General features: G+C 37.2%; 1 protein-coding gene across 4 annotated transcripts in view; it reads left to right on the top strand.

Annotated features, from left to right (window-relative positions):
- Positions 1 to 25,070, top strand: part of RALGAPB (Ral GTPase activating protein non-catalytic subunit beta) — an 89,340-nt gene that overhangs the window by 9,197 nt on the left and 55,073 nt on the right. For all 4 annotated transcript variants that reach the window (XM_043478772.1, XM_043478773.1, XM_043478774.1 and 1 more), the window contains exons 2-6: positions 5,835 to 6,050; positions 9,087 to 9,289; positions 16,434 to 16,597; positions 18,100 to 18,286; positions 21,506 to 21,637. In XM_043478772.1, the coding sequence (XP_043334707.1) occupies positions 5,865 to 6,050; positions 9,087 to 9,289; positions 16,434 to 16,597; positions 18,100 to 18,286; positions 21,506 to 21,637 (872 nt within the window). In that variant the 5' untranslated portion in view covers positions 5,835 to 5,864. The remainder of the gene's footprint in view (positions 1 to 5,834; positions 6,051 to 9,086; positions 9,290 to 16,433; positions 16,598 to 18,099; positions 18,287 to 21,505; positions 21,638 to 25,070) is intronic.

Here is a 25,070-nt window from a genome sequence, read left to right on the forward strand (position 1 = left end):
GTCAGATGCTTGTGTCTGCTTATAAATTGAGAAGTAAGGCAGTAATATGGCACTTCATATTTGACATTTTGAAATAAGGGCTAAGTATATACAAAGTTCTTATGATTGTGTTCCTGAAAGCAGTGTGTGGTATTAGCAACTCAGATACCACAAAATGCTATCATTTTTGGTGATGTGATTGTTCTGAAATGGTGAACAGTTCTTGGTATAGTAAGGTTCTGAACATGAAAAACTTTCCTCAGGTTGCAGGGTTAATTGTGTTACTGGAAAATTTGGTGTATATTAAAACACCACAAAATATTTTGTATATATGAGTAAAAGTTAGATCTTTAGGCTTAGACAATTGAAAACACAATGATTTTTCTGGCAGACATTAGAAAGTCAGGTAAAATGTAGCATAGTTATAGCATAATTATTCATTGTGCAGTACTGTCTTCTGAATTATAAGAAGATCTGCCCATAAATAACCTGGATCTGCCTGTAAATAACCGGTAGCATGCCCTGATCATAATGTTAACCAGAAGTGCACTTAATGTTTCCCAGATACCCTCCGGGGGGTGGGGGGGCAGTCCTTTTTTTAATTAAAAATCTTTCCCTTAAACTCTTGAAATGTGTCCCATTGGCCTTACCTCCTAAATCAGAGTGTGGTTTTATCACACATTTTGCTAGTTTAATAGGTACGAAAGGATACTTTTTAGTTGCTTTACTTTTTGATTTTCTTATTTGTTTCCAGTGTTTATTTTCTCTTCATTGTTTTATTTAACTTGCCTGTGCAGTTGGCCCTCTCTGTTGGTGGTGCCGAATCTGCAACTTCACCCAACCAGGAATTGAAAATATTTAGGAAAAAAATTTTCAGAAAGTTCCAGAAGGAAAAACTTGAATTTACCATGTGCAGGCAGCTTTTTATATGGCATTTATCTTGTATTTACAACTATTTACATAGCATTTTCATTGTATGAGGTATTTATTATAAATAATCTAGAGATAATTTATATGGGAGGATGTGCATAGATTATGTGTAATTACTTTATGTAAGGGACCTGGTTGTTTGCGATTTTAATATTGTCAGAGGGTCCTCAAACCAGTACCCCGTGGATACCAAGGGACAGTTGTAATTACAATGTATATCTTTATCTTAATATTTTTGTCTTTTATGCATTTTATTGAAGTTTAGCATCTGTATTTTTCTATTGATGTTACATGCATTTAAATATTTTAATTTAACCTTTTCATTGTGTCTTTCTATTCCTGTCTACCTTACATGTTTCTTGAAATGTGATAAGCATTTTTAAACATTTATTTCGTTTTCTTCCATGTAATCATTTAAACATTAATAGATTTGAAGAATTAAAAATCTCTTACATTTAAAAACTTTAAACAAAATTTTAAGAAAAATTTAGGAGCTATTAGTCCTGTTTGATTGGTCTTCCAGAGTGTTTTTCAAGAAAGATACTCCTGTCTATACTTCAGAATTGAGAAGGGTGGTAGCTGTTTCTTAAAAGCAATTCTCAGGCCCTAACCCAGACCTATAGAATCAAGCTTTTTAGGGATGGAGTTTTGGAATCTGCCTTTTAAACTAGAAGGGCTATTCTTATGTGTACAGTGGAGTTTGAAAGCTAGCTTGTCTTTTTTTTTTCCTTAAAACACTTTTTCTGCTCCAATAATGTATTGCCTGGAATGGACACTAAATATTACTTAAATATTCCTTAAATATTTGAAAACCTTCCAACTACTTTTTTTTTTTTAACTAATAAATACCTTAAAGCGAATGGACATTTTCAATTTTTTGTTTGTATACAGCATGTAAAATTTTGGACTTCCTTCGATGGCATAAAGGGAACAGCTTCTAACATCTTCCTTTTCCCCATTGGTAAACCTTGGCATTCTAAAACTTTCAGTACGCACTGTGTGCCAAGGACTTCTCAAAGATTCAGGAAGTGAGGTTTCCCCTCAAAAAGGTTGACACACTTGTGGTAAAAGATATCTTTACAAAGCTAACGAATAACCTAACGTGACACTTAAAATGCATAGCCTGTAATAGGCACTCAGAGATGGGGTAGAGGGGTGATTGGAGGATCAAAAAAAAAAAGTTTTCCCAAAGAGGATACTTGAGCTGTACCTTGAAGGGTAGAGACTTCATAAGGTGGATTGAAGTGGGGTACAGCATGAGTTGTAATAATAAGGTGTGAAAAAACTTGTTGAGTTTGAGCAATCATCAGTAGTTCTTGGGGCCATTGCTTGGAGGATGGGATGGGAACGTGGCAGTAGAAGATAAAACTGGGAAGGTGGATAAGCAGTTTCAGTTAGAATTTCAGCAAGGTTTTTTCCTTTATTTGGATAAAATCATCTTAAATTTTATATAAAAGAGTAAATGCCTGAGGATACATAAGAAAGTTTTGGAAAAAAAATAGTCAAGGTAAAGGGAGCTTGCTTTCTAGATACTAAAACATTGTATAAAGCCACTGAATTTAAATCATGATAACATGAGCATAGAAGTAGACAGATAGTTGAACAGAAGAGGTTTGTAAATTTCTACATAAATGGGAATTTAATATATGACAAATTGGTATTTCAGGTCAGTAGGAAAGGGTGTGATTTTAAAAAAATATATTTGACTACATCAGGTCTTAGTTGCGTCACTCGGAGTCTTTTGTTGCGGTGCCTGAACTCTAGTTGTGGTCTGTGGGCTCAGTAGCTGCAGCATGCGAGCTCTCTAGTTGTGTGCTCAGACTCCAGAGCATGTGAGCTCAGTGGTTGTAGTGTAGGGGCTTAGTTGTTCCACTCCACGTGGGATCTTAGTTCCCCAACTAGGGATCAAACCCATGTCCCTGCATTTCAAGGCAGATTCTTTTTTTTTTTTCCTTTGTTTTTATTAGTTGGAGGCTAATCAAGGCAGATTCTTAACCGCTGGACCACCAGGGAAGTCCCAAGGATGTGTTTTTAATAGATGATGTTGACACAACTGACTATAAATCTTAAAGGAAATAAAATTGGATCTTTCCTGTAACACTTACAGAAGTAAATTCCAGATGGCAAAAACTTAAATGTGAGGACCAAATTATCTTTCTTGGAAATCTAGTAGACTACATATATACATTTTAGGGTTATGTTTTTAAACTTTTGAACCTAGACCCATAATAAATATTTTATGTATTTTATATTGTGACCCAGAACATACGCATATATAAAAAATGAAACAAGATTTCACAGAACTTTGCTTACCTTTACTGTGTATGGTGCCTTTATTATATATTCTATTCCATATAATTAAAAAGTATTATCTCTTAGATTTATTTTATGACCCACATTTTGAAAAGCACTGATATGAAGGATAGGAGGGAGAAATCGTCTAAGGCAGACTCAAAACTAGAAAGGTGTAAAATAAAAATATATTTGGCTAGAATAGTGAAATTTCATTTTATACCTCCAAACTGGCAAATAAATAAATACATAAGTAAATCTGATTCTTGACAAAAGATTGGGAGTAAGAAGATGGAAAGGCTCTCATCCATTCCTAATGTGAATGGGAGTTACTACAGCTTTTGGGGAAGCGATCTGGCAAGACCTGTTAACATTAAAAATACATATACTCTTTGATCCAGTAGTTTCCCTTGTAGAAATTTAAATGCCACTGATTAAGGATATATAAACAAGCCTATTTTTTGCATTGTTATTTCCTAGTGACAAAAAATGGGAAATGAAGTAAACATACTAGGAGTATTCTATTTATTATAGAAAATGAGAAATGAAGTAAATATGTTAGTTTTTTTCTCCTGAAAAAAACATTATTAGGAGATTGGTTGAATAAATTAGAATAGTACATAACCATGAAAAAGAATCTGTTATTAAAAGAAGTATATTTGTGAGGTACTGGTGAATGGGAAAAAGTATATAGTTCCTAGCTTTGTGTGTATATAAATTATTGTAATATGACTGAGCAAAATACAAGAGGACATGTTAGATTGTTTAAATGGATTATCTATTCTGGGAAGTGAATTACTTGGCTAGGGAATGAAGGCAAACAAATGAAAAGGGTGAAAAATCACACTAAAACAAAAAACCCTGTAGTATAATGTTCCTGTGCATTTAGGTAAGAGATTATAGTGTGTGTATGTATATTATACTGTGTACTATATGTATATGTATTTATGTGTATATATGCTTATTTAAAAAGGTGAGAAAAAATGTGTGGGTATAAGTTGTCCTCTGATGGAATGGCACCCTATCAGAATTTCCCCGCACCCTATCAGAGTTTCCCCTTTTTTCCCTTCCAGTTTTGAGAGAGTTATTTTAGGGCAGCCAGGGTGTGGGGGGACACCAGGATGCCCTTGTCGGGGGTTCCTTATAAATCCTAAGGAGACTGAGGCAACTTGAATAGAGTCTTGTATCCACCCATCCTTCACATTGTAGGTACCTTGTTTGATGCTGATTCATCCCTTCTGCCTTTGTGTTTTCAGGGACTCTTGTCAGAGGGGGGCCGTATCCTCTTGAAAAACACTGGTACTTGTTGAGCCGGAATGAGGTTTTCTAAGATAAAATTAAACAAAGCTACCCATTTGAAGAAAAACTAGGGATGGAACTTTTTAAAGTTTAAATGTACCCTTAAGGGAGGGGTGTTCAGGATGGGGAACACATGTAAATCCATGGCTGATTCATGTCAATGTATGGCAAAAACCACTACAATATTGTAAAGTAATTAGCCTCCAACTAATAAAAATAAGTGGAAAAAAAAAATGTACCCTTAAACTCTGTTGGTTGGTCCAACAGATTTCAGAGCAAGTAGAAAGTGAAAGTTTACAGAAATGAATTGGAAAGGACCAATCATCCTTGATTTGCTTCATGAATATGGCATTTGTGATTATAATATTTACATTGTAATCACATAAATAATGTTTTCTGTGGCTAGAATTTTTTATTTGTGTAGTAGACTTAGATATCATTTCATAGAGAATATACAGCATTGGGAAAAGCAGTCTATATCCTGGAGAATCTATAGGCTAGAGAGGGGCAGTATGTGCTCCGGTCAAGATCATGGTCCGTGGAGCGCAACAGATATGGACTCAAAACCCAGCTCTATCATGTTATGGTTCTGAAGCCTCAGGGAAGCAGCACACCTCTCTATGCCTCGGTTTTTTCATCTGGGAAATAGGGATAATGTGACTTAATTTTCACAGAGTTGTGATACTTTCATGAGCAGTAGGTAATATATGCTCAATAAGTGGCAGGTATTAATAGATTTTCTGAGGGATACTGAGTTCCAGGTGTTCCATTACCAGAAGAGGGTATGCCACTGCTGTAAAGAATGAAATGTTCTCGAAGAATTTTATATCTGATTTAAGGGCAGTGGTGGGAAATTGCAGGGGTCTGTTCCTAGTATGTAATAGGTACTTGGAAACTGTTGACTGAAAAATCTGTGGCTTGGAGTAAACCCTTTCCTTTGTCTCCCTTTTCTACTTGGAGCATACCCTTCTTCCATCTTTTTCCATCCTGAAACATGGAATGAGGAGGGTTCCCTCATGCCGTGAGTGCCCCAGATCTGATTATTTTATCCCCTTGCACGGTGGCCATCTGCCCCAGCTCTCCTCTGGGCTTCTGAAGGCTCTTTTTGGGGAGGTGCTCAGACAGCTGCTTCCCAGGGTCTGCCTTTCCTACCTTATCTCACCAAGAGGCTATTGAGAACATTCTCAAAACATTTAGGTGTTTGTTTTTTTTTTTCCCTCAGTCATCTCGAGGCAGCTGCTTTATCATGCTATTTAGGGTAAATATGTATTTTAGTTATTTTTATTAGCTTCCAGCAGTATAATCTGATGTGGAATTCTCTTTTGTCTTTTCAGGTGCCATTTGGATAGTCCTTTAGCGGCACGATGTACTCTGAGTGGAGGTCGCTGCATTTGGTGATTCAGAATGATCAGGGCCACACCAGTGTGCTGCACAGCTATCCAGAGAGCGTTGGGCGAGAGGTGGCAAATGCGGTGGTTCATCCTCTTGGGCAGGCCTTAGGTGCCCCTTCAGTGGCTGGGAGTGAGAGTTTGTTAAAAACTGACAAAGAAGTAAGTGTTTCTTCATTTCATTCTACTATGGGAAAATATGTTTGTTACTGCATAATTTATTTAACATTTTATAGGCTTCCCTGGTGGTTCAGACAGTGAAGAATGTGCCTGCAATGCAGGAGACCCAGGTTCAGTCCCTGGGTCGGGAAGATCCCCTGCAGGAGGAAATGGCAACCCACTTTAGTATTCTTGCCTGGAGAATCCCATGGACAGAGGAGCCTGGCAGGCTACAGTCCATAGCGTCGCAAAGAGTTGGACACAGCTGAGCAACTAACACACACTTTTAAAATGAATTTCTGCTCAATGGAGTGTGACTTCTTAGTTTGACCTTAATTGGGTTGCGAGTTAGAGCTCAAGAGTTTGTGGGAGTTCAAGGAATAGATTGTACCATTGTGCTGTTGGGACTTCTGCTAGCTGGACCCAGTTCTCCTTCTCCACTTGAGCTGTGTGCTGAGCAGACTTGGATGTCAGGACGTCAGGCCCGTTTCCCCAAGTTCTAGGCTCAGTCTTCAGATTTCTGTTCACAGGTTGTGTTTGGAAGGTCTTCGTGTTTACCTCTAAAAGGCCTCTGACCAAAGGCCTGTCTTGTGTGGTTTTCAGGCTTCTCATGTGCATTGAGCCTGAGGCTCTCTCGCTGTCTCCATCCTGACCTGTAAGTTTCAGAGTACTGCAGAGCAGTTCTGTCTGTATGGCTGTGAGCCCAAGTGGTTGGAATGGGGTTTACGTTTGCTGTCCCTAAAGATGAGTTTTTGGAGTGGCTTGGCCTGGAGCTGGTCCTCTGTTCTTGGGTTCAGGGGACTGACATTAAAGTTAAGTTGCTTTAAGTTGGACTTAACCTGCCCATCCCTTTTCACTTAAGTTCTGATTTCTCCTGAGGGAGAGATTAGACTTAATCCAGGTATAAGACCACTCTAGATAGACTGAAGATTATAGCTCAGGAGGCAGTTTATTTACCCTCTGTAGGCCATGGATTACCAAAGGGGAAGCCTTTCATACTGAAGAGCCTTTTCTTCTCGGAGTGCCCTGGCAGAGACCTACCCTGAGGAGTAGCACTTGCCCTGGTGCTCTCTCTTCTTGGTGTATCTGTAATTCCTTGCTGCCTTCTCCTGGGAAGAGATGGCATGTGATTAGGTGGTGGTGTTCAGTGCAGCTCTTTCTACCCTCGAAAGAATAAGAGATAATAATAGTTCTTAAATCCAGTGTCCTCTCAAATTACATAATTGAACTATTGTGTGAAGATATCACCAAAGGTATACCTTCTCCTTGGTCTTTCCTCTGATAGTTAGGAACTTGGCAGCCTCTTTTAAAATTCTTTCTCTTATTCAGCTTAATCCTGCTCCGCACCCCTCCCCACCTCATTTGTGATAGCCTCACAGTGTTGTTATAGTTGCTTTTAACATTAATTGCTGTGGCATGTTATTTTCTATTATACTGTTGTTACATATTTTCTACCTATGACCTTTGTAGTTTTGTTCTAAGCTGAAAAATTTCAGTACATGTATTTATCTTGTTACATTCAGCTTTAAACTGCTGAAATCTTTGTGAATCCTGAATTTCTGTTTTACAAGTTAGTTATTTTTTTAGTTTTGTGATTTCTGCACATGGTCAGCATGTAATCTGATTTTCTCTAAGTTAAAATCTTGGCAGAGCCTTTGGCATGCCATTGGGCATCTTCTTCCAAAATGATCTTGTTACAGTAATCCACTGCTAGTCTCCCACGTTATTTTGACCAGTTACAAATCCAGCTATTCTGCCTTCTTCTGGACTATATGTTGTCTCCATCTTGGGCACAAGGACCAAATTTCTTAAAGCCCAAATCCCCCTTTGCTGGAGAAGGCTTTTAATGGCATGGTGAGAATAGCTTTAGATTTCTAGGTCAGGGATCTAGTTTTCAGCTCCAGCATTTTGAAGCAGATGCTTTGGGCCAAATAGCTTAATTTGCTAAACTTCAGTTTTCTTGTGTCTAAAATGAGGATAGTTTACCCTTTCACATGGGTTATTCTGATGGTTAGATAATATTTATGAAAGTGCCTCGGAAACTGATTTTAAATCAGTACCAGATTTATACCAGCTGCCTTCATAGTAACCCTCTTAATAGAGGAATGAAGCTTGTCTAGCATGACTTGTTCTTTTTGAGCAGGCTAGTTCCCACTGACCCTTCTTCCCTTTTATAACTACTCACTGATCATCTGCTTAGTAATTTGTCCCAGAGTTTTGTCTGGAATTCACTTAAACTTTCCAGTCTACATTATCTGGAATATAATTTTATCTTCTTTTGCAAGTTGGACCATTTTCCCCTTCTCATTGTACCTTATTCATTCATGATTGCTGGCAGTGGTTCAGCACTCTCTTAGACAATTTCTCTCAGCCTCTATGATTCAGACAGGTCAGGAGGCTGGAAGTCATTTAGTGTAGCTAAGTGCCTTTTTAAGGTGTTACCCACCTTCAGTCCCTTCTGACCTGTGTTTGATCTTGCCCTGCCATTTAAAATATTATTTTCTTTGCCAGATGAAAATAGTTACACAGTAAGAGTTGGACAGTTCATCTTCCTTCCTGTTGTTTGTTAAAGTTGCATAATCTGAAAATGGAATATGATTAAATTTATGTAAATGATTTCCTAAATGGCACATACCCACATGCAAATTAAGTGGAGGAAAATATCTAAAATTTTCTATTTCTGTGCATCTAATCTCTGTGGAAAGCCAAGATGACCTGTACTTTTTATTTTACATAGCAAACAATAATAATGTCTAAGGGGTGAAAGCCAGTGTAGGCTTGATAATTAGAAATAAGCACATAATTTTTTTTCTTAAATCTTTTACTTAGAAAGTGTTGTCTGAGTATGTCTTATACATGGGAGGTGCATTTTCTAAAATTAATCTGATCTATGTTGAGATGAATATACTTCAATTGAGAGGTTTTTGGCAATAAGAAGTTAACTTTTTTTTTTTTTAAGAAGTTAACATTTTAAATCAGTCTACTGATAAACAGGGAGGGATGTGTAATAATTCTATATCTATATTTTCTTTTGTTTAGGTAAAATGGACCATGGAAGTAATTTGCTATGGACTGACCCTTCCATTGGATGGAGAGACTGTAAAATATTGTGTTGATGTATATACCGACTGGATTATGGCTTTAGTGTTACCGAAAGATTCTATTCCTTTGCCAGTTATTAAAGAGCCTAATCTATATGTTCAAAGTATACTAAAACACCTGCAAAATCTTTTTGTACCAAGGTAAGCTATACTAGCCTATCTGGCCGTTATCCAGATCATAATAAAATATTCATCATTGTTACTTTTTTATGTTATAGGAACTGATTTCATTGTTAGTCCTTTGAACAGTAATTTTCATGTTTTTTTCAGTTAAAAAATGTGTTAATATGAATGAGAGAGATGGGCTTATATAATGTCTTCTAGGACTCTTTAACTGTGTTTTCATTTTAATAGCTTTTGGCTTTGCTTCTAAGATCTGATAACTATTAGGTATGAAAATACTGTGACCTCTTTCCCTTACAGTCAAAAAACCGTACTTTTGCCTAACATAATTCTTATCTAAACTTAAGCTAAAGGATAACTATAACTAAGCCCTATACCTTAAAATGAATCTTATGAGAATGAAGACATAGAAGCAAGCAGATTTGAAATTATGGGCAAATTTGTAGTAGACCAAAAGAATACTTTTGACAACTTGTTACTGAGTTTTTCTCCTACCTTCTGTGACAGAGACCTTAAATATTGTAATGTACGGTTGCCTTACTTATGTCTAAAACATTATGTCATTTTAAAGGATTTTGGAAATAATAGAAAATGGAGAGGAAAACATTAGTTGCCTACGCATTTGTAGGGATTTCCTTTGAGAAAAACCTGTTTTCATCTATGTGTGTGTTTTCTTTTTTGAAAATGTCTGTGGAAGGGTCAAGAGGGCTGACGTCCATCCTTCTGGAAGAGTTCTGGTTAGGACTTTTGGTCTGTCAGATGATGAGGGACTATGAATCATCCAAAAACCAGCTCTGTAAATTTTAGCTTTTTAAATTTAGAAGGAAGATTGCTTTGGAAAATCTGAATTAAAAAAGAGAATCTTCATTATGTGCTGTGATCTATAGGATCAAGCATACCTCTATGATAGATCTATAGGATCTATCATACCTCAAGATATTGTTGGTTTGGTTCCAGGCTGCTGCAGTAAAGAGAACATTGAAATAAATTTTTTGGTTTCCCAGTGCATGTAGAAGTTATGTTTATACTATACTGTTATCTGTAAGTGTGCAATAGCATTATGTCTAAAAAAAAAGTACATGTTTTAATTTAAAAATGCTGGCATTGCTAAAAAGTGCTAACTATCAGCTGAGCCTTTAGTGAATTGTAATCTTTTTGATGGTGGAGGGTCTTGCCTTGATATTGATGGCTGCTGACTGATCAGGTTGAGTGGATGTGGCAGTTTCTTAAAATAAGACAACAGTGACATTTGCCACGTTGATTGACTCATCAGTTCATGAATGATTTTCTGTAACATGCAGTGCTATTTGATAGCATCTTGCCTACAGTAGAGGTTCTTTCAAAATTAAAGTTAATCCTGTCAAAGCCTGCTACTGCTTTATCAACTAAGTTTATGCAATATTCTAAATCTAGTTTGTTTTCATTTCAATAATGTGCACAGCATCTACACCAGGAGTAGATTCTGTCTTAAGAAGCCACTTTCTTTGCTTATCTGTAAGAGGCAAGCTCCTCATCCCTGAGAGTTTCATCATGAGATTGCAGCAGTTCAGCCCTATCTTCAGGTTCCACTTCTAATTTTAGTTCTCTTGTTATTTCTGCCACATCTGCATTCACTTCCTCCACTGAAGTCTTAAGCCCCTCAGAGTCATCCATGAGGATTGGAATTGGCTTCTTCCAGACTCTTATTAATGTTGATATTTCTACCTTTTCCCATGAATCATAAATGTTCTTAATGCCATTTAGAATAGTAAATCTTTTCCACAGAGTTTTCAATTTCTACTTGAAATTGGAAATATCCATCAGAGGAATCAATGTCTATGGCAGCTGTAGTCTTACCCAATGTGTTTTTTAAACAATAAGATTTGAAAGTTGAAATTACTCCTTCATCCATGGGCAGCAGAATGAATGGTAGGTTAGCAGGCAGCATTTATCTCATTGTACATTTCAGTGTTGACTGAAAAAAAATGCACAGCCTAAAAGTTGAGAATTACATTTTATTCATTGGACTTACTGAAAACTATAACCTGGATATAGCCTCTCAGATGCTCAGAGGGAGTGTTCCAAAGAGGTAAGGAAGGAGCAAGGATATATAGGAGTTTTGCTGGGAGGAAAAAAAAAGCTGTGTAGCAGAACATGTAAAATTACTGCTAGTCAAAAAAAAAAAAGACATCTCAAGTTAATGATTTTAGTGCCTTTCTTTGTATAGGAAGATGCAAGAGTTTGAGCTTATTGAAATTATTCCTTTGATATCCATCTGAACTGTGTAGGCCCAGTATTTTGTTTCCCTCTGTCCTGAATTCCCCTAGGGTGTACTGTAGGGGGTGGCTGTAGTGACTGGTGGCTTTATGGCCACAACGTTGTTTACTGAAATGGCAGGCCACATTCCTTGTCCACATCCATCAGAGCTCTTGGATGACCAAGTGCTTTGTAAATGAGCAGTAGTATTTTAAAAGGCATCTTTTTTTTTTCTGAGTAGTAGGTCTCAATAGTGGGCTTAAAATATTTAGTAAACCATATTATAAATCAGTGTGCTGTCATCTAGGCTTTATTATCATTTATATGGCACAGGCAGAGTAGATTTAGCATAATTCTTAGGGGTCCTAGGATTTTCAGAATGGTAAATGAGCATTGACTTCAACTTGAAGCCACTAGCTGCATTAGCCCCTATTGAGAGTCAGCCTGTCCTTTACATTTTTGAAGCCAGGCGTTCTCTCTAGCTATGAAAGTCTACTTAGATGGCATCTTCTTCCAATAGAAGCCTGTAGTCTGTTTTGTCTCCCCTGAAAATCTGTTGTTTAGTGTGGCTACTTTCATCTTCCTTAATTATCTTGGCTAGATCTTCTGGAGAACTTGCTACAGCTTTTACATTAGCACTTGCTGCTTCATCTTGCTGCTGCCCCCTGCCCCGCATGTACACCTTTTTTTTTTTAATGGCGACAAGCTTCTTTCCTTCAACCTCATGAACCAACCGCTGCTGACTTCAGACTTTCCTTCTGCAGCTTTCTCACCATTCTCAGCCTTCACAGAATTGAAGAGAGTTAGGGCCTTGCTGTGGGTTAGGCTTTGGCTTAAGGGAATGTTGTGGTTTGTTTGATCTTCTATCCAGACACTAAAACTTTCTTCATATCAGTAATAAGGCTGTTTCTTCTTATCATTTGTGTGTTCATTGGAGTAACACTTTTAATTTCCCCTCAAAAGCTTTTCCTTTGCATTCACAATTTGGCTTACTGATGCGGGAGGCCTAGCTTCTAGCCTGTCTTGGCTTTTGACCTGCTTTCCTCACGAAGCTTAGTCATTTCTACCATTCTACAGTGCTGTGTTAGATTTTGTTATACAACAAAGTGATTCAGTTTTGTGCGCGTGCATGCACACACACACACACATTCTTTTTCAGATTCTTTTCCATTATAGATTATTACAGGATACTGAATATGGTTCCCTGTGCTATTACAGTAGGTACTTGTTATTTCTCCAGTAGGTACTTGTTATTTCTACAGTAGGTACTTGTCATTTCTAGTTTTTGATTTAAAGTGAGAGACATGATTCTTCCTTTCACTTGAACATTTAGAGGCATTGTAGGGTTATTAAATGGCCTAATTTCAATATTGCTGTGTCTCAGGGAATAGGGAGGCCTGAGGAGAAAGAGAAGACAGGAAAATGGCTGGTTGGTGGAGCAGTCAGAACACATTTATCAGTGAAGTTTGACATCTTATATGGGCATTGTTTGTGGTGCTGCAAAATAATTACAGTAGTAACATCAAAGATCACTGATCATCAAATCACTGTAAAGATATAGTAACAATGAAAATATTTTGAAAATTACCAAAATGTGGCAGAGACACAAAGTGAATGATGCAGTGGGGAAAATGGCACATATAGACCTGTTTAGTCAATGTAGGGTTGCTACAAGTCTTCAGTTGGTAAAAAACCCCACAATATTGGTGAAGTGCAATAAAACAAATTACAGTACATTGAGGTATGCCTGTTAACCCCTTAATCTTATCGCCCCTGTCACCAGCCACCCAATTCTACTTCTGGTGGTGTAGTCATTCAGTCATGTCCAACTCATTGCGACCTTGTGAACTGCAGCACGTCAGGCTTCCTTGTCCTTCACCATCTCCCGGAACTTGCTCAAACTCATGTCCATTGAGTCGATGATGTCATGCAACCATCTCATCCTCTGCCACCCCCTTCTCCTCCTACCCTCAGTCTTTTCCAGGTTCAGGGTCTTCTCCAATGAGTCGGCTCTTCACATCAGGTGGCCAAAGTATTGGAACTTCAGCCTCAGTCCTTCCAATGAATGTTCGGAATTGACTTCCTTTAGGATTGACTGGTTTGATCTCCTTGCTGTCCAAAGGAATTTCAAGAATCTTCTCCAACACCACAGTTCAAGTGCATCAATTCTTTGGTGCTCAGCTTTCTTTATGATCCAAGCCTCACATCTGTACATGACTACTGGATAAACCATAGCTTTGACTATTTGGACCTTTGTTGGCAAAGTGATGTCTCTGCTTTTTAATACACTGTCTAGGTTACATTTGGGTGAATTAAATGCTGGTTGTTTGTATTTATTGATTTCAAATAGAAGTTATAACAGGAAATGGTGGCAAGTAAGTGGTAGGAAGACATATTGTTTGTAACTGAGCAGGTTCTTCTAAAATGATAATACTTTTAATGCTTTCTTATTATCTCATTTAGGAGACTAATTTACTAGGCTCTTTCTTAGTAAATGGGAGAGTTTCATGGGTAGTATTGTCTCCTCTTTGTACTCTTACCAACTCTCAGTGCTCAGTTACTTTTATTGATGAGAAAAATCAGTTGCATTTATATTAATTAGGCTTTTGCTTTTCTCTTTTAAGAAGCATGACTACCATATAAATGGTTCATTTTACTATTTGGTAATTAGCTTGTTTTCCCAAAAGTGTGCGTAATTCTGAGAGGGTGCTGAACTGAGTATTAGAGTTCTCCTGGCTAATTGTATCTTAGGGAGCTAAATATTTTCAGTGCTAAATATTGGGAGTTATGATCTTATCTCCTGTTATTGGGAGTTTTTTGTTTTTGTTTTTTGAGTCAGATAGTCACAAAATCAAGTTTACTTAATTAGTTGTTTTTATGAAAACTAACACTCAAAATAGAGGAAACAGCCTCTACCACTTTCCTAAAGATTAGGTCAGAATGGATGTAGCCTTTCTCTTTTGCCTGTCAGTTTGATTTGGGGGAGCACATAGCTGAGTGAAGAGTGACCCATCATTTAAAACTGATTAGGGTCTTCATTGCTCGAATACACTGTACTTTAGAAAGTATGACGTTCTTCTAAAGCAGTGGCAAACTTTTTTTGTAAAGAGGCATACAGTAAATATTTTAGGCTTTGTGGGCCATACCGTAGTGTCTGTCACAACTATTCAACTCTGCTGATACAGAGAAGCAGCCATAGACGATATATAAATAGCATGGTTGTGTTCCAATAAAGTTTTTTTTACAAAAATAGATGACAGGCCAGATTTGACCCACAGGCCATACATAGTTCACCAGCTCATGTTCTAGAATAGTTTTTCTAAAGTTCACAAGTTGCTTTTGGAAATATTAGGGGGAGAAGTGCATTTTCCCCCTGTAGGTCGAAAAGAGCATTTTTGACCTTTCTATTTCTTTTTCAGTAAAGATTGCCTTGTTTCTCTTAGCTGTAGAAACTTGGACACTGCTCTTGAATTTAGGCTGTCTGAGTGATGCCACAGTACCTAAGAAGCAGATGTTTCCTTCTCTGCACTAGGCAGGTAGTACTAGGAATGGTAGGTAAGCCTGGGTTACCATTTGGGAAGTTTGTAGTGTTATTGCTAGCTTGTAAGAGTGTCTCCTCCAGGACCACAAGTGGTATTTTTATTTCTTATTCTGGGTTTCCTCTTATATGGCTACATGAGTTTTGGGACTATTGTATATTTCTTACTCTTGCTTAGTAGCAGACCAGCAGACACAAGCTTGAGCCTCTTGGCTTCCCATGGTCCGGATTCACCTCAGACTGGACGTGGGACATCTCCCTGTTCTTGGGGACTCTTGTCTTTTCCTAGGTGAATGTCTCATCATTTCACTTTAGGTCTGGCTTTTTAGGGGGAACTTAGGGTTGTCATTTTCTTGCAGCTCTAATGTAAGTGTTTGGTTTTATGGGTCGTGGCCCAGAATCTGAGAATCTTTATCCTGAGGTTGTGATGGAAGTTCTAAGAGCACTCACTTCATTGTCTGGATTTCTCGAGGAGGCTCTGAGATTTCCTCCTCTGATAGAGACATGTTTTATTAATTCTTTGTGACATGAGTTATGTAGAAACTTGGCCTCAAGATTTATTTCAGTAATATTAGTTACTTGCCTTGGTTTTCACATGGGAACTCTGGAAGCCAATTCACTGTTTGCCAATGCAGTAGGTTTACTGTGATTCTTGAAAATCTTAAGGTGATCCATGTTGGACAGTGGGGATACGGGCTGGGACTTGTACTTTTATCTTCCTCCTCAACCCTAGCCCTGATACACTGATGTAATAATACTGTTGGAGAAAAATGGTGTTGTGAACTAAAGAGAGTTATAAAACTTCTTTGGGAGTATCTTCGGTAGCTTTGGGTTAAGTTGCCTTTTTTTATTAGACCTGCAGTTAGCAGGTGCTCATTTCTGAGGAAGTTGTCTCTACATCCCATCAGTTTTGGGGACCTGTTAGGATATTTCATTTTTTAGGCTCTTCTCTAGCAGACATGAACTTCAAACGGATTGTGAGCATTATGAAATTCATGCTGAATTCTTGTGAACATATGTTTAAAATTTTTTGAAAGAATACGAAGGCATTCTGCTGTGTGAGCAGCAGAAGTGGCTGTGAGTATTTACTCATTCATTCAGCAGAAACCTATGGAGTATCTGTCGTATGTGCCAGGCACATTTCAGACTTAGAAAACCCAGAGGTGAAGTCCACTTTCTAGTATCCTCCCTCTCCCTGGGAGCTTTTCAAGCTCTTTAGGAGTGGTAGGTTTAGATCCCAGAATGCCAAACTGCATTGGGGAGGAAGTAGCTTTGAACTGAAGAGGGTGTGCCTAGTTCTGTCTGCTGGTGCTGTTAGGGAGTTGCCTGTCTTTAACTGTTGTATTCTGTCCTTAAGCTTGTCAATGATGTCTGATCTATCTTCTTTAGACAGGAACAGGGCTCCAGTCAGATCCGACTATGCTTACAGGTCCTAAGAGCCATTCAAAAACTGGCCCGTGAGTCATCCATTATGGCCCGAGAAACCTGGGAAGTCTTACTGTTGTTTCTTCTGCAGATTAATGACATACTTCTAGCGCCACCAACTGTTCAAGGTTTGTTAATTATTTTTTCTGATTTATTGCTGAGCTCCAAACACAGTTTACTTTTAGACTCAATGAGTAGTAGACTCAGTGGGGATTTAAAATTTGGCACTACAGTTGACAAACCAATATGAGGAGAGACTCAGTGAATTAATATATGTTTGATAATGACAGTAACAGCAGCTTGTTCATTGTATTAGGACAGAGCCTATTTAAGAAACAACTAATGTACCTGATTACAAAATAGTTATCCAGGTAGACTGAAAACTCGATGGCTGCAGAAGATAATTTTGTTTAGCAAATGAAACCTAGAAAATCTTAAAAGTATTCTATTTGGAAGTATGACAAGTATGTCATTCATTACCTAGCTATCAAAAAGCCTTCAGTTTTATGAGTTTAGAATGTATTTTAAGATGTCTTGCTTTGTATAATATAGCACAGTATACACAGACAATAAGTTGATAATTCTAGTTCCAAATTCCCCTGTTGCTTATTCATCTGTGTATTCTTTTTACTAACACATGTGAGTATGCTTGTGCTTTCACATAAATGCAGTGTCCAGGAAGAATTTTAGTGTTGAAAGGGACTCCATAATAGAAATACCCTGTCTGGGATTGGCGATGAGCTAGCCAGACAGGTACTGTGCCTCTCTCTTAAACAATCCCCATGCCAGGGATTCAGCACCATAAGTCAAGCCATGCATCCCCTTCTGGAGCTTATTATTGTTGAAACTTCATTTTTGCTCATTTGAAATCCTTAGAACTTATCGTTCTCTATGGAAATCCAGTTTGCCTTCTATGGCTAGGCAGAGTACAGACTGCTGCTGTTCTCCTTAGTTCCCAGGCGTGGAACCGAGAAGCAGCTCTGTTTTCATGGTTGAGGCTTTGTCCTGCCAGAACCAGACCTTTGGCTCCCTTCTTTGTCTCCCTCTCCCTTGAAGGGTGGCTTTCAAACACATGAAGCATTTTATAGCAAAGTTTGAAGGTAGGAAGTCTCAGGTATTTGTTCTGATTCCTTTTCTTATTGGCTGTGTGAACTTGGGCAAGTTACTTAAATCTCCAGAACCTGTTTTCTCATCTTCAAAATGGATATAGTTGATAATTGGTAATAGATATTATTGATATAAAAACCTACCCTGCAGAATGAATGTGCGGTCACGTGTATGAGCTGTGTGGCAGAGACACTGGCTAATAGCACTCGTTCATTGTAGGCACTCATCCTTTCCCTTCTTCCGTGTGTGCTCCTGTCTCACTACTGGAAGGTTAAGAGCTTCCGTAAGAACCCAGCAGGGCCACTTGAAAACCTCCCACATGATAATGGGTCGATGTGTCCATGATTTCCTTCATAAGAGCTCCTTAGAGTAGTTTTTTGTTCTTACTATTAAGTGGTTATTTGAAAGTCAAAACTTAACATTGCAGTTATTTTCATTTTTTGACCAGTTCTCCCAGATCAGTGAGTTAAAGATTCTGCTTTACAAATAAGTATGCCAAAGATGTTTTCTTTTTGTTGGTAAGGTGGCATTGCTGAGAATCTAGCAGAGAAGTTGATTGGTGTTCTCTTTGAGGTTTGGTTACTAGCATGTACGCGGTGCTTCCCAACACCTCCTTACTGGAAAACAGCCAAGGAGATGGTGGCTAACTGGAGGCACCACCCAGCAGTGGTGGAGCAGTGGAGCAAGGTCATCTGTGCGCTCACTTCAAGGTAAGTCACCGTCATCAACTTGCCTTCTTTCATCCGTCTGGCCGTAGTCAGCCTTCCCCTAATTCCGTGTTTTTCTGGGATTTATGGAGTACATGGTAAAAACCTCTATTCTGTGTCTCTTATTATTACACTTTAGTTAATAGAATCAATCAACTTTTAAAAATAGATGTAGCAGTTGGCCTAGTACCTGTCTAATCTAAAACCTTTTAGATTGAAAAAGTATGTTGGAGAGGTAGATGAATTCTGAGCCCTACTATTCCCACTGCCCGAATCCCACTCTAATTCTAATTATTAAAATGTTTAGAAAGAAAGTGAAAGTGAAGTCGCTCAGTTGTGTCCGACTCTTTGTGACCCCCGAGTGCTGTAGCCTACCAGGTTCCTCCGTCTGGGATTTTTCCAGGCAAGAATACTGGAGTGGGTTGCCATTTCCTTCTTCAGGGGATCTTCCTGACCCAGGGATTGAACTCGGGTCTCCCGCATTGTAGACAGACACGCTATGGTCTGAGCCACCAGAGAAGTCCAAAATGTTTAAGATCATTGTTAAAAAAAGCCAAAGAAAGTTATAACAGAAAGAGTTAAGTTCACCAGAAATCTTATTATACGTAATTTTACAGAAATAGGATCATACTATAATGTTCTCGTCTGTAACCAAAGTAGGCAGTTTTTTATAATAATGATTTTGTTTTTTGGGTATTTTTTAGCCATTTGTATATAATATCATCACTATTCTGTGAGTAAACCGTTAGGCTTCATTTTTTTCAGACTTTTTTTTTTCATTTCTTGTAATATATGCTGAGCATTCTTTTTTAAACATGATCACAATACCATTATCATACATGAACAAAACATTAACAGTTTTCTAATATTGATAAGCTGTTGAGTGTTGAGATGTTGCTGAATGTCTCAACTTTTTAAAATACTTGATTCCATTGAGTCTCTTTTTTTGGGGGGGGCGGCCGGGGCCGGTGGTGGTCGGGGGGTGGAAATACTTGATTCCATTGAATCAGAACACAGACAAGGTTTGGACATCGTATTTAGTTGACATATTTCTTAAGCCTATTTTAAACTGTAGGTTCCTGCTCTCTCATTTTAATATCCTTGCAGGTTTTTTTGTTGTTGTTGAACTGGGTTGGTTTGTCTTATTGCATGCTTCACATTCTGGATTTTTCAGATTATGTCCTAGTTGTGTTAATTAATATGTTCCTCTGTCCCTTATATTTCCTGTCAGCTGGTGGTTAATCTGACAGGAGACTGGAGGCTTACTCTGATTTAGACTTAATGGGAGGGTTAGTGGTGGAGGTGGGAACGGATAATTTATAGATGGTATTATGTATCAGAAGATAGATTGGTCTTTTTATGAGTTAACATATATATCTTTATCATCATTTAAACTAAGATGAATTTTTGTTTATTCTGGTATATCTTTCTGAATGTCACTATTATGAATCTATTTTTAAATAATACATCCTTTTATCTTGATTATAAAAGTGCAATACATGCTTATTATGGAAAATTTGGAAGACATAAGGGGGAATATCCATCACTTAAAAATAACCAATCTTTGAATATATTTTTTTCTATCTTATGTTTTTTAAAAAATCAATTCGAGATTATTCTATATAGTGTTACCTGCTTTTTTTTAACTTGATGTCTGATTCTTGTCCCAGTAATTACATGCACCTTTTTTCTTACGTAGATCTCAAGATCCTATTTTAAATGGCTTTATAGTTTTTCATTATATAAATGGAATTATATAATTCATTTAATAGTTTCTCTGCTGTTTTGATATTTAAATTGTTCTCTGTGTTTTCCTTTTTAAAACTATTGTTGGGAATTCCCTTGTGGTCTAGTGGAGAAGGCAATGGCAACCCACTCCCGTACTCTTGCCTGGAGAGTCCCATGGACGGAGGAGCCTGGTGGGCTGCAGTCCATGGGGTTGCTGAGAGTCGGACATGACTGACTTCATTTTCACTTTTCACTTTCATGCATTGGAGAAGGAAATGGCAACCCACTCCAGTGTTCTTGCTTGGAGAATCCCAGGGACGGGGGAGCCTGGTGGGCTGCTGTCTGTGGGATCGCACATTGTCAGACTTAGCAGTAGCAGCAGTAGCCAGTTGTTAGGACTCTGTACCCTCACTGTCAAGGGCCTGGGTTCAGTCCCTGGTCAGAAAATTAAGATCCCATGAGTCACTCAGTGGGGCAGAAAAAAACAAAACAAAGAAAGCTAAATAAAGAAGGATATAAAAGTAAAAAAATATATATATTGTTGATTTGTGAGTACTTTACACTTAGTCTTTGTATGTATCCTGGTTATTTTATTAAGATATATTTAGATTAGCTATAGTAAATCATAATCTATTCTGAATATAATAGATTAATAATTAAGTCAAAGGGCTTTGAACAGTTTTAATACATTTGGAATATTAGTATTTAGTTAAGTAATTGAAGTGTCAAATTCAATTTATGGGACACATACCATAAATTCTAAACTTCATGTAAAGTTATGTTGCAGTTGTTATGAATAAATTATAATAAATTAGTTATGTTGAAGGCATTTGCAGTGTGATGAATCTTTTAAAAAAGAATTTATTTTGTATGACTATATAATCAACATAAGTGTAATTGTGCATGATTAAATGATTTGTTATTTGCAGTTACAAATTAAAATTTTAAATAATTTGTAATTTTATAAAATTACATATAATTTGAAATTTATAGTATACATTATAAAATTATATTCTGCATAAGTGTTCTATACAGTGTTGTGTATTACATACTATGTTATATATAATAAGTTATGTTAAAATTTATAATATGAGAAGCAATATTTAATTTATAAAATCACTTATCATTTTATAATTATAATGAAATCATATAAGTAAAATAAACTTACAATTAATAAATTATAAAGAAATAATTTTATAAGTAACAAATTTATAATATAAATCATATAACAAATGTATGGACTAAATTATAAATATTAATTATTTAAATAAATTAATAAATATTTTAAAATAATTTTTACAAAACTGAAAGTCCTCTTCCAGTTTATTTTATAAAATGGTTTTCATTTATTTTACTCACCTCAGTGAGGTATAATACAGGTTTCATCTATTTTGTCCTATCATATTTATCTTACTATATTTTAATGCTTGAATGTATCTTCAGTTCTGTTAAAATGAACTTAGTGGTGTGATTTTTTTTTTTTTAATTTTCCAGATTGCTACGCTTTACATATGGTCCTTCATTTCCTCCATTTAAAGTTCCCGATGAAGATGCCAGTCTGATCCCTCCTGAAATGGATAACGAGTGTGTTGCACAGACATGGTTTCGCTTTTTACATATGTTAAGGTACCCTTGTTGTTGTATTTCATGTGTCCTTACCCACTAAATGTCTTAGGCAGGAACCGTACTATAACTCCTTGTTGGAGTTCACAGTGTGGCTGCTAAGCCCAGGGGTCAGATGGAGCCAAACTGGACAGTACACTCATCTACGTCACATGCCCCTTCCGTCCTGGCAGGATCAGGCTCTCCTCAGCTGCTCTTGGGCCGCACTCTCTAGGGGCTTGTTCCCTGCAGTAGGTGAAGCATTTGTTCTCTTGCCTGTTGCTGCTGCCTCTGTGACAGTCTCTCTTCCAAGACTTTGTCACGTGCTGTGGGGGTGAAGACTACCTTGTTCCTCTCTGTGACCAGCACTGACTGATCAGTCTTATTCTCAGGGCCTTTTCTCTGGTAGCCTTGTTTAAAATTCCACTAAGGGAACAGTATAAAATTTCACAGGAACAAATTGCTAAAAGTAATAATACGTCATGCTCTTTCTTTCTTATGATATTGTTTTCAATTCAATTTCATTGCTTCCTACCATTCTCTCTTGTAGCCCCATCTTTGTGCTCTGTGGAACTTTAATTCTGTTGTGTGCTGTCTTGATTCATAAACTTTTCCCTTGCATTTCTTTTCTTTCTGGTTTGATGAGCCTCATTTTTCTGTTTGTATATTAGTGATTCTGAATTACTCTGTTTGACCTGTTTATAAATTAGGGATCTTAACTATTTTCTGTCATTTTATTTTTCAGTTTGTAGTTTGTTTTTCATCTTTCAGTGATTTTAGTTTATTTTTTTACATCTACCTTTTTCTGTGACCATTTTCTGTTTCCTTTAAGATTAGAAAGTCTTTTGTGTACTTTGATCAGGTAGATACTCACCTGTACTCACTCACTGCTTCTGACTTTGTTTCCTTTTTGCCATTAAGTTCATTTACATGTATGGGTTTTGTCTTTGGGTTGCATATTATTCCATTGATCTTTTCATTCATTCATATAGGAGAGTCACACTTAATTACTTTAACCTTCTGTAGTTATTGGTATTTGGTAGAACTAACGACTTTTCCCTTTTTCCACTTCTTAGAATATTTTTAAGAATCCCTCTTGCCTGTTTAACATTTTAGATGAATTTTATAATCCATTTGACATGTTATAAAGCACATGTGAAGAGAAGAACCTCACAAAACCTGTTGGGGTTTGGAGTATACATTAGGGTAAGGAACATGTCCTACTTTAGCAGATGAACCTGAAAATCTTAGCAGCGTAGTACAATATGTTTCATAAAAGCCTTGGGTAAGGAGCAGCTTTGCTTAGGTAGTTGTTCAGGGCCTCAGGCTGGCAAAGACTCCACCATCTTCAACATGTGGCTTTATCAGGGCATTAACTCTGTAGGCAGAAGCCTCTGTATCTGGCTAGAAGATGGAAAAGAGAAAGCAAGGAAAATTATGTAGAAAGTTTTTATGGACCGGCTCCTACATTGATGTGAATCACTGCTACCCATATTCCTTTGGCTGGAACTCACATATGCCACATTAAATTACAAGAGAGCATAGGAGGAAAAGAGAAATTACCAAATAGCTAAGCAATTCTCATCTCTGCCAAAGATGAGAATTGTATTAGCTTGTATTATATTTAGAAGCAGCTGACATCTTAATAGATTGTGGTTGCCTTTTAAGAGTAGGTGTTTTTCTTTTTAAGAATTGTAAATATGTTGTGGAAGTGTTTTGTACATATGCATAATTTTTTTTTTGCCATTATTATTTATATTTATTGCTGATGTTGTGAAAGGCTAACTTTTTTTTCTATTGTTAAATCTTGCAAGTGGCTATTGCTGCTGTAAAGAAGATGTTTTACCTATTTTACTTTTGTATATTATATTTGGGGTTTTAAAATGCTGTATTTCACTGATTCTTTTTAGATTTCTAGATATAATGGACACATGTATTTGCACATATCTGCAAATAAAAAATGTCTCCTTTCTAGTAATTTATACTTGAGTCTGTGGTAATTCATTAAAAGTGTTTTGGTTGCAGTAAGACCTGTGTATGAGTTCATTTTCTACTACTTTTTCCTTTGTGAGCTTGAGCAAGCAATTTAGTCTTTCTGAGTCTCAGTCTCTTTTTAATCTATAAAATGGGGATAATAATAGTATCCATCTTGTTATAAGAATTGAAGAAAATGTGAAACAGTGTATCTAGTATGTGTCAGGTGCTTGAAAAGTTGCCATTTTTGTTACAATAATTTTTGTATGTTTTAGTGGTCAGAATTTCTACAACACTGTTGTGTTAAAATGACACTGTTTTGACATCCCTCTTTTCTGATTTTCATTCAAATGCCTCTACTGCATGAAATTTTGAATGGGGTGTTGGTTGTTAATATTAGATAGTTACTGTTTCTTGTGTTCTTGATTTCATAAGCAATTAAAGAATTTTAAATTGAAAAATATAAATGGGAAATAGTGCTGAATTATTTTCAAGTCATATTTTGGGATTCATTTAAGCAATTAAATATCTTTTCTTCTTTTATCTATTGATAGTATATTAATTTTTTTCCCCAATGTTGAATCATCCTGTATCGTTTAAAGATAAGTTCTGCTTGATTATGGAATGTTGTTCTTTTAATATTTTCCCAAATTATCTCTCTTTCTGTTTTTTGACTAATTTATATTTTGGCAACTTTAAAAAACTTAGGAAACTTCCTATCTTTTTCTGTACTCTATTGTATGAAAGTTATATATTCCTTAAGAGTTTGAAATACGCCGCCAGTAAAACTGTAGTAGTGGAATCTTTTTTCATGGTAGTTTTTTTTTTTAGTGGTAGTTCTTAGATAGTCTTCTCCTGCTCCTTCGCTGTTTATTTCTTTACTTTTGGTTGTGCTGCGTCTTTGTTGCTGCAGGGGCTTTTCTCTAGTTGCAGTGAGCGGGGGCTGCTCTGTTGCGCTGCACGGGCCTCTCATTGGGATGCCTTCTCTTGTGGAGCATAGGCTATACGGCGCGTGGGCTTCAGTAGTTTTCAGTGCGTGGGTCTGGTTGTTGTGACTCCTGGACTTTGGAGCACAAGCTCAGTAGTTGTGGTGTGTGGGCTTAGCTGTTCCATGGTATGTAGGATCTTCCTAGACCAGGGATCGAACCTGTGTTTCCTGCATTTCCAGGCAGATTCTTTACCACTCAGCCACCAGGGAAGCCCCTACTCCTTCACCGTTAATTGATCTCTTCATACTCTGTCCTTCTTGAGCTGAAAGAATGTTTTAGTCACTTTTTTTTTGGATATACAGAATAGGAATTTGAACAAATGCTGGTGAAAAGGAGGTTATTGTGTGATGATAAAGAGGTCTCACTGGGCGTCGGGAACCAGTGAACATTCATACTCGTGATTGGAAAGATCTGGGCAGCCTTGGGATAGGCTGCTCTATCATCTCTCTCGGCTGTTTTGCTGTATGCGTGTGCCTTGCTCTCTTTCTCTGGCC

The sequence above is a fragment of the Cervus canadensis genome, chromosome 10 (genome assembly GCF_019320065.1).
Source record: "Cervus canadensis isolate Bull #8, Minnesota chromosome 10, ASM1932006v1, whole genome shotgun sequence".
Classification (NCBI taxonomy): domain Eukaryota; kingdom Metazoa; phylum Chordata; class Mammalia; order Artiodactyla; family Cervidae; genus Cervus; species Cervus canadensis.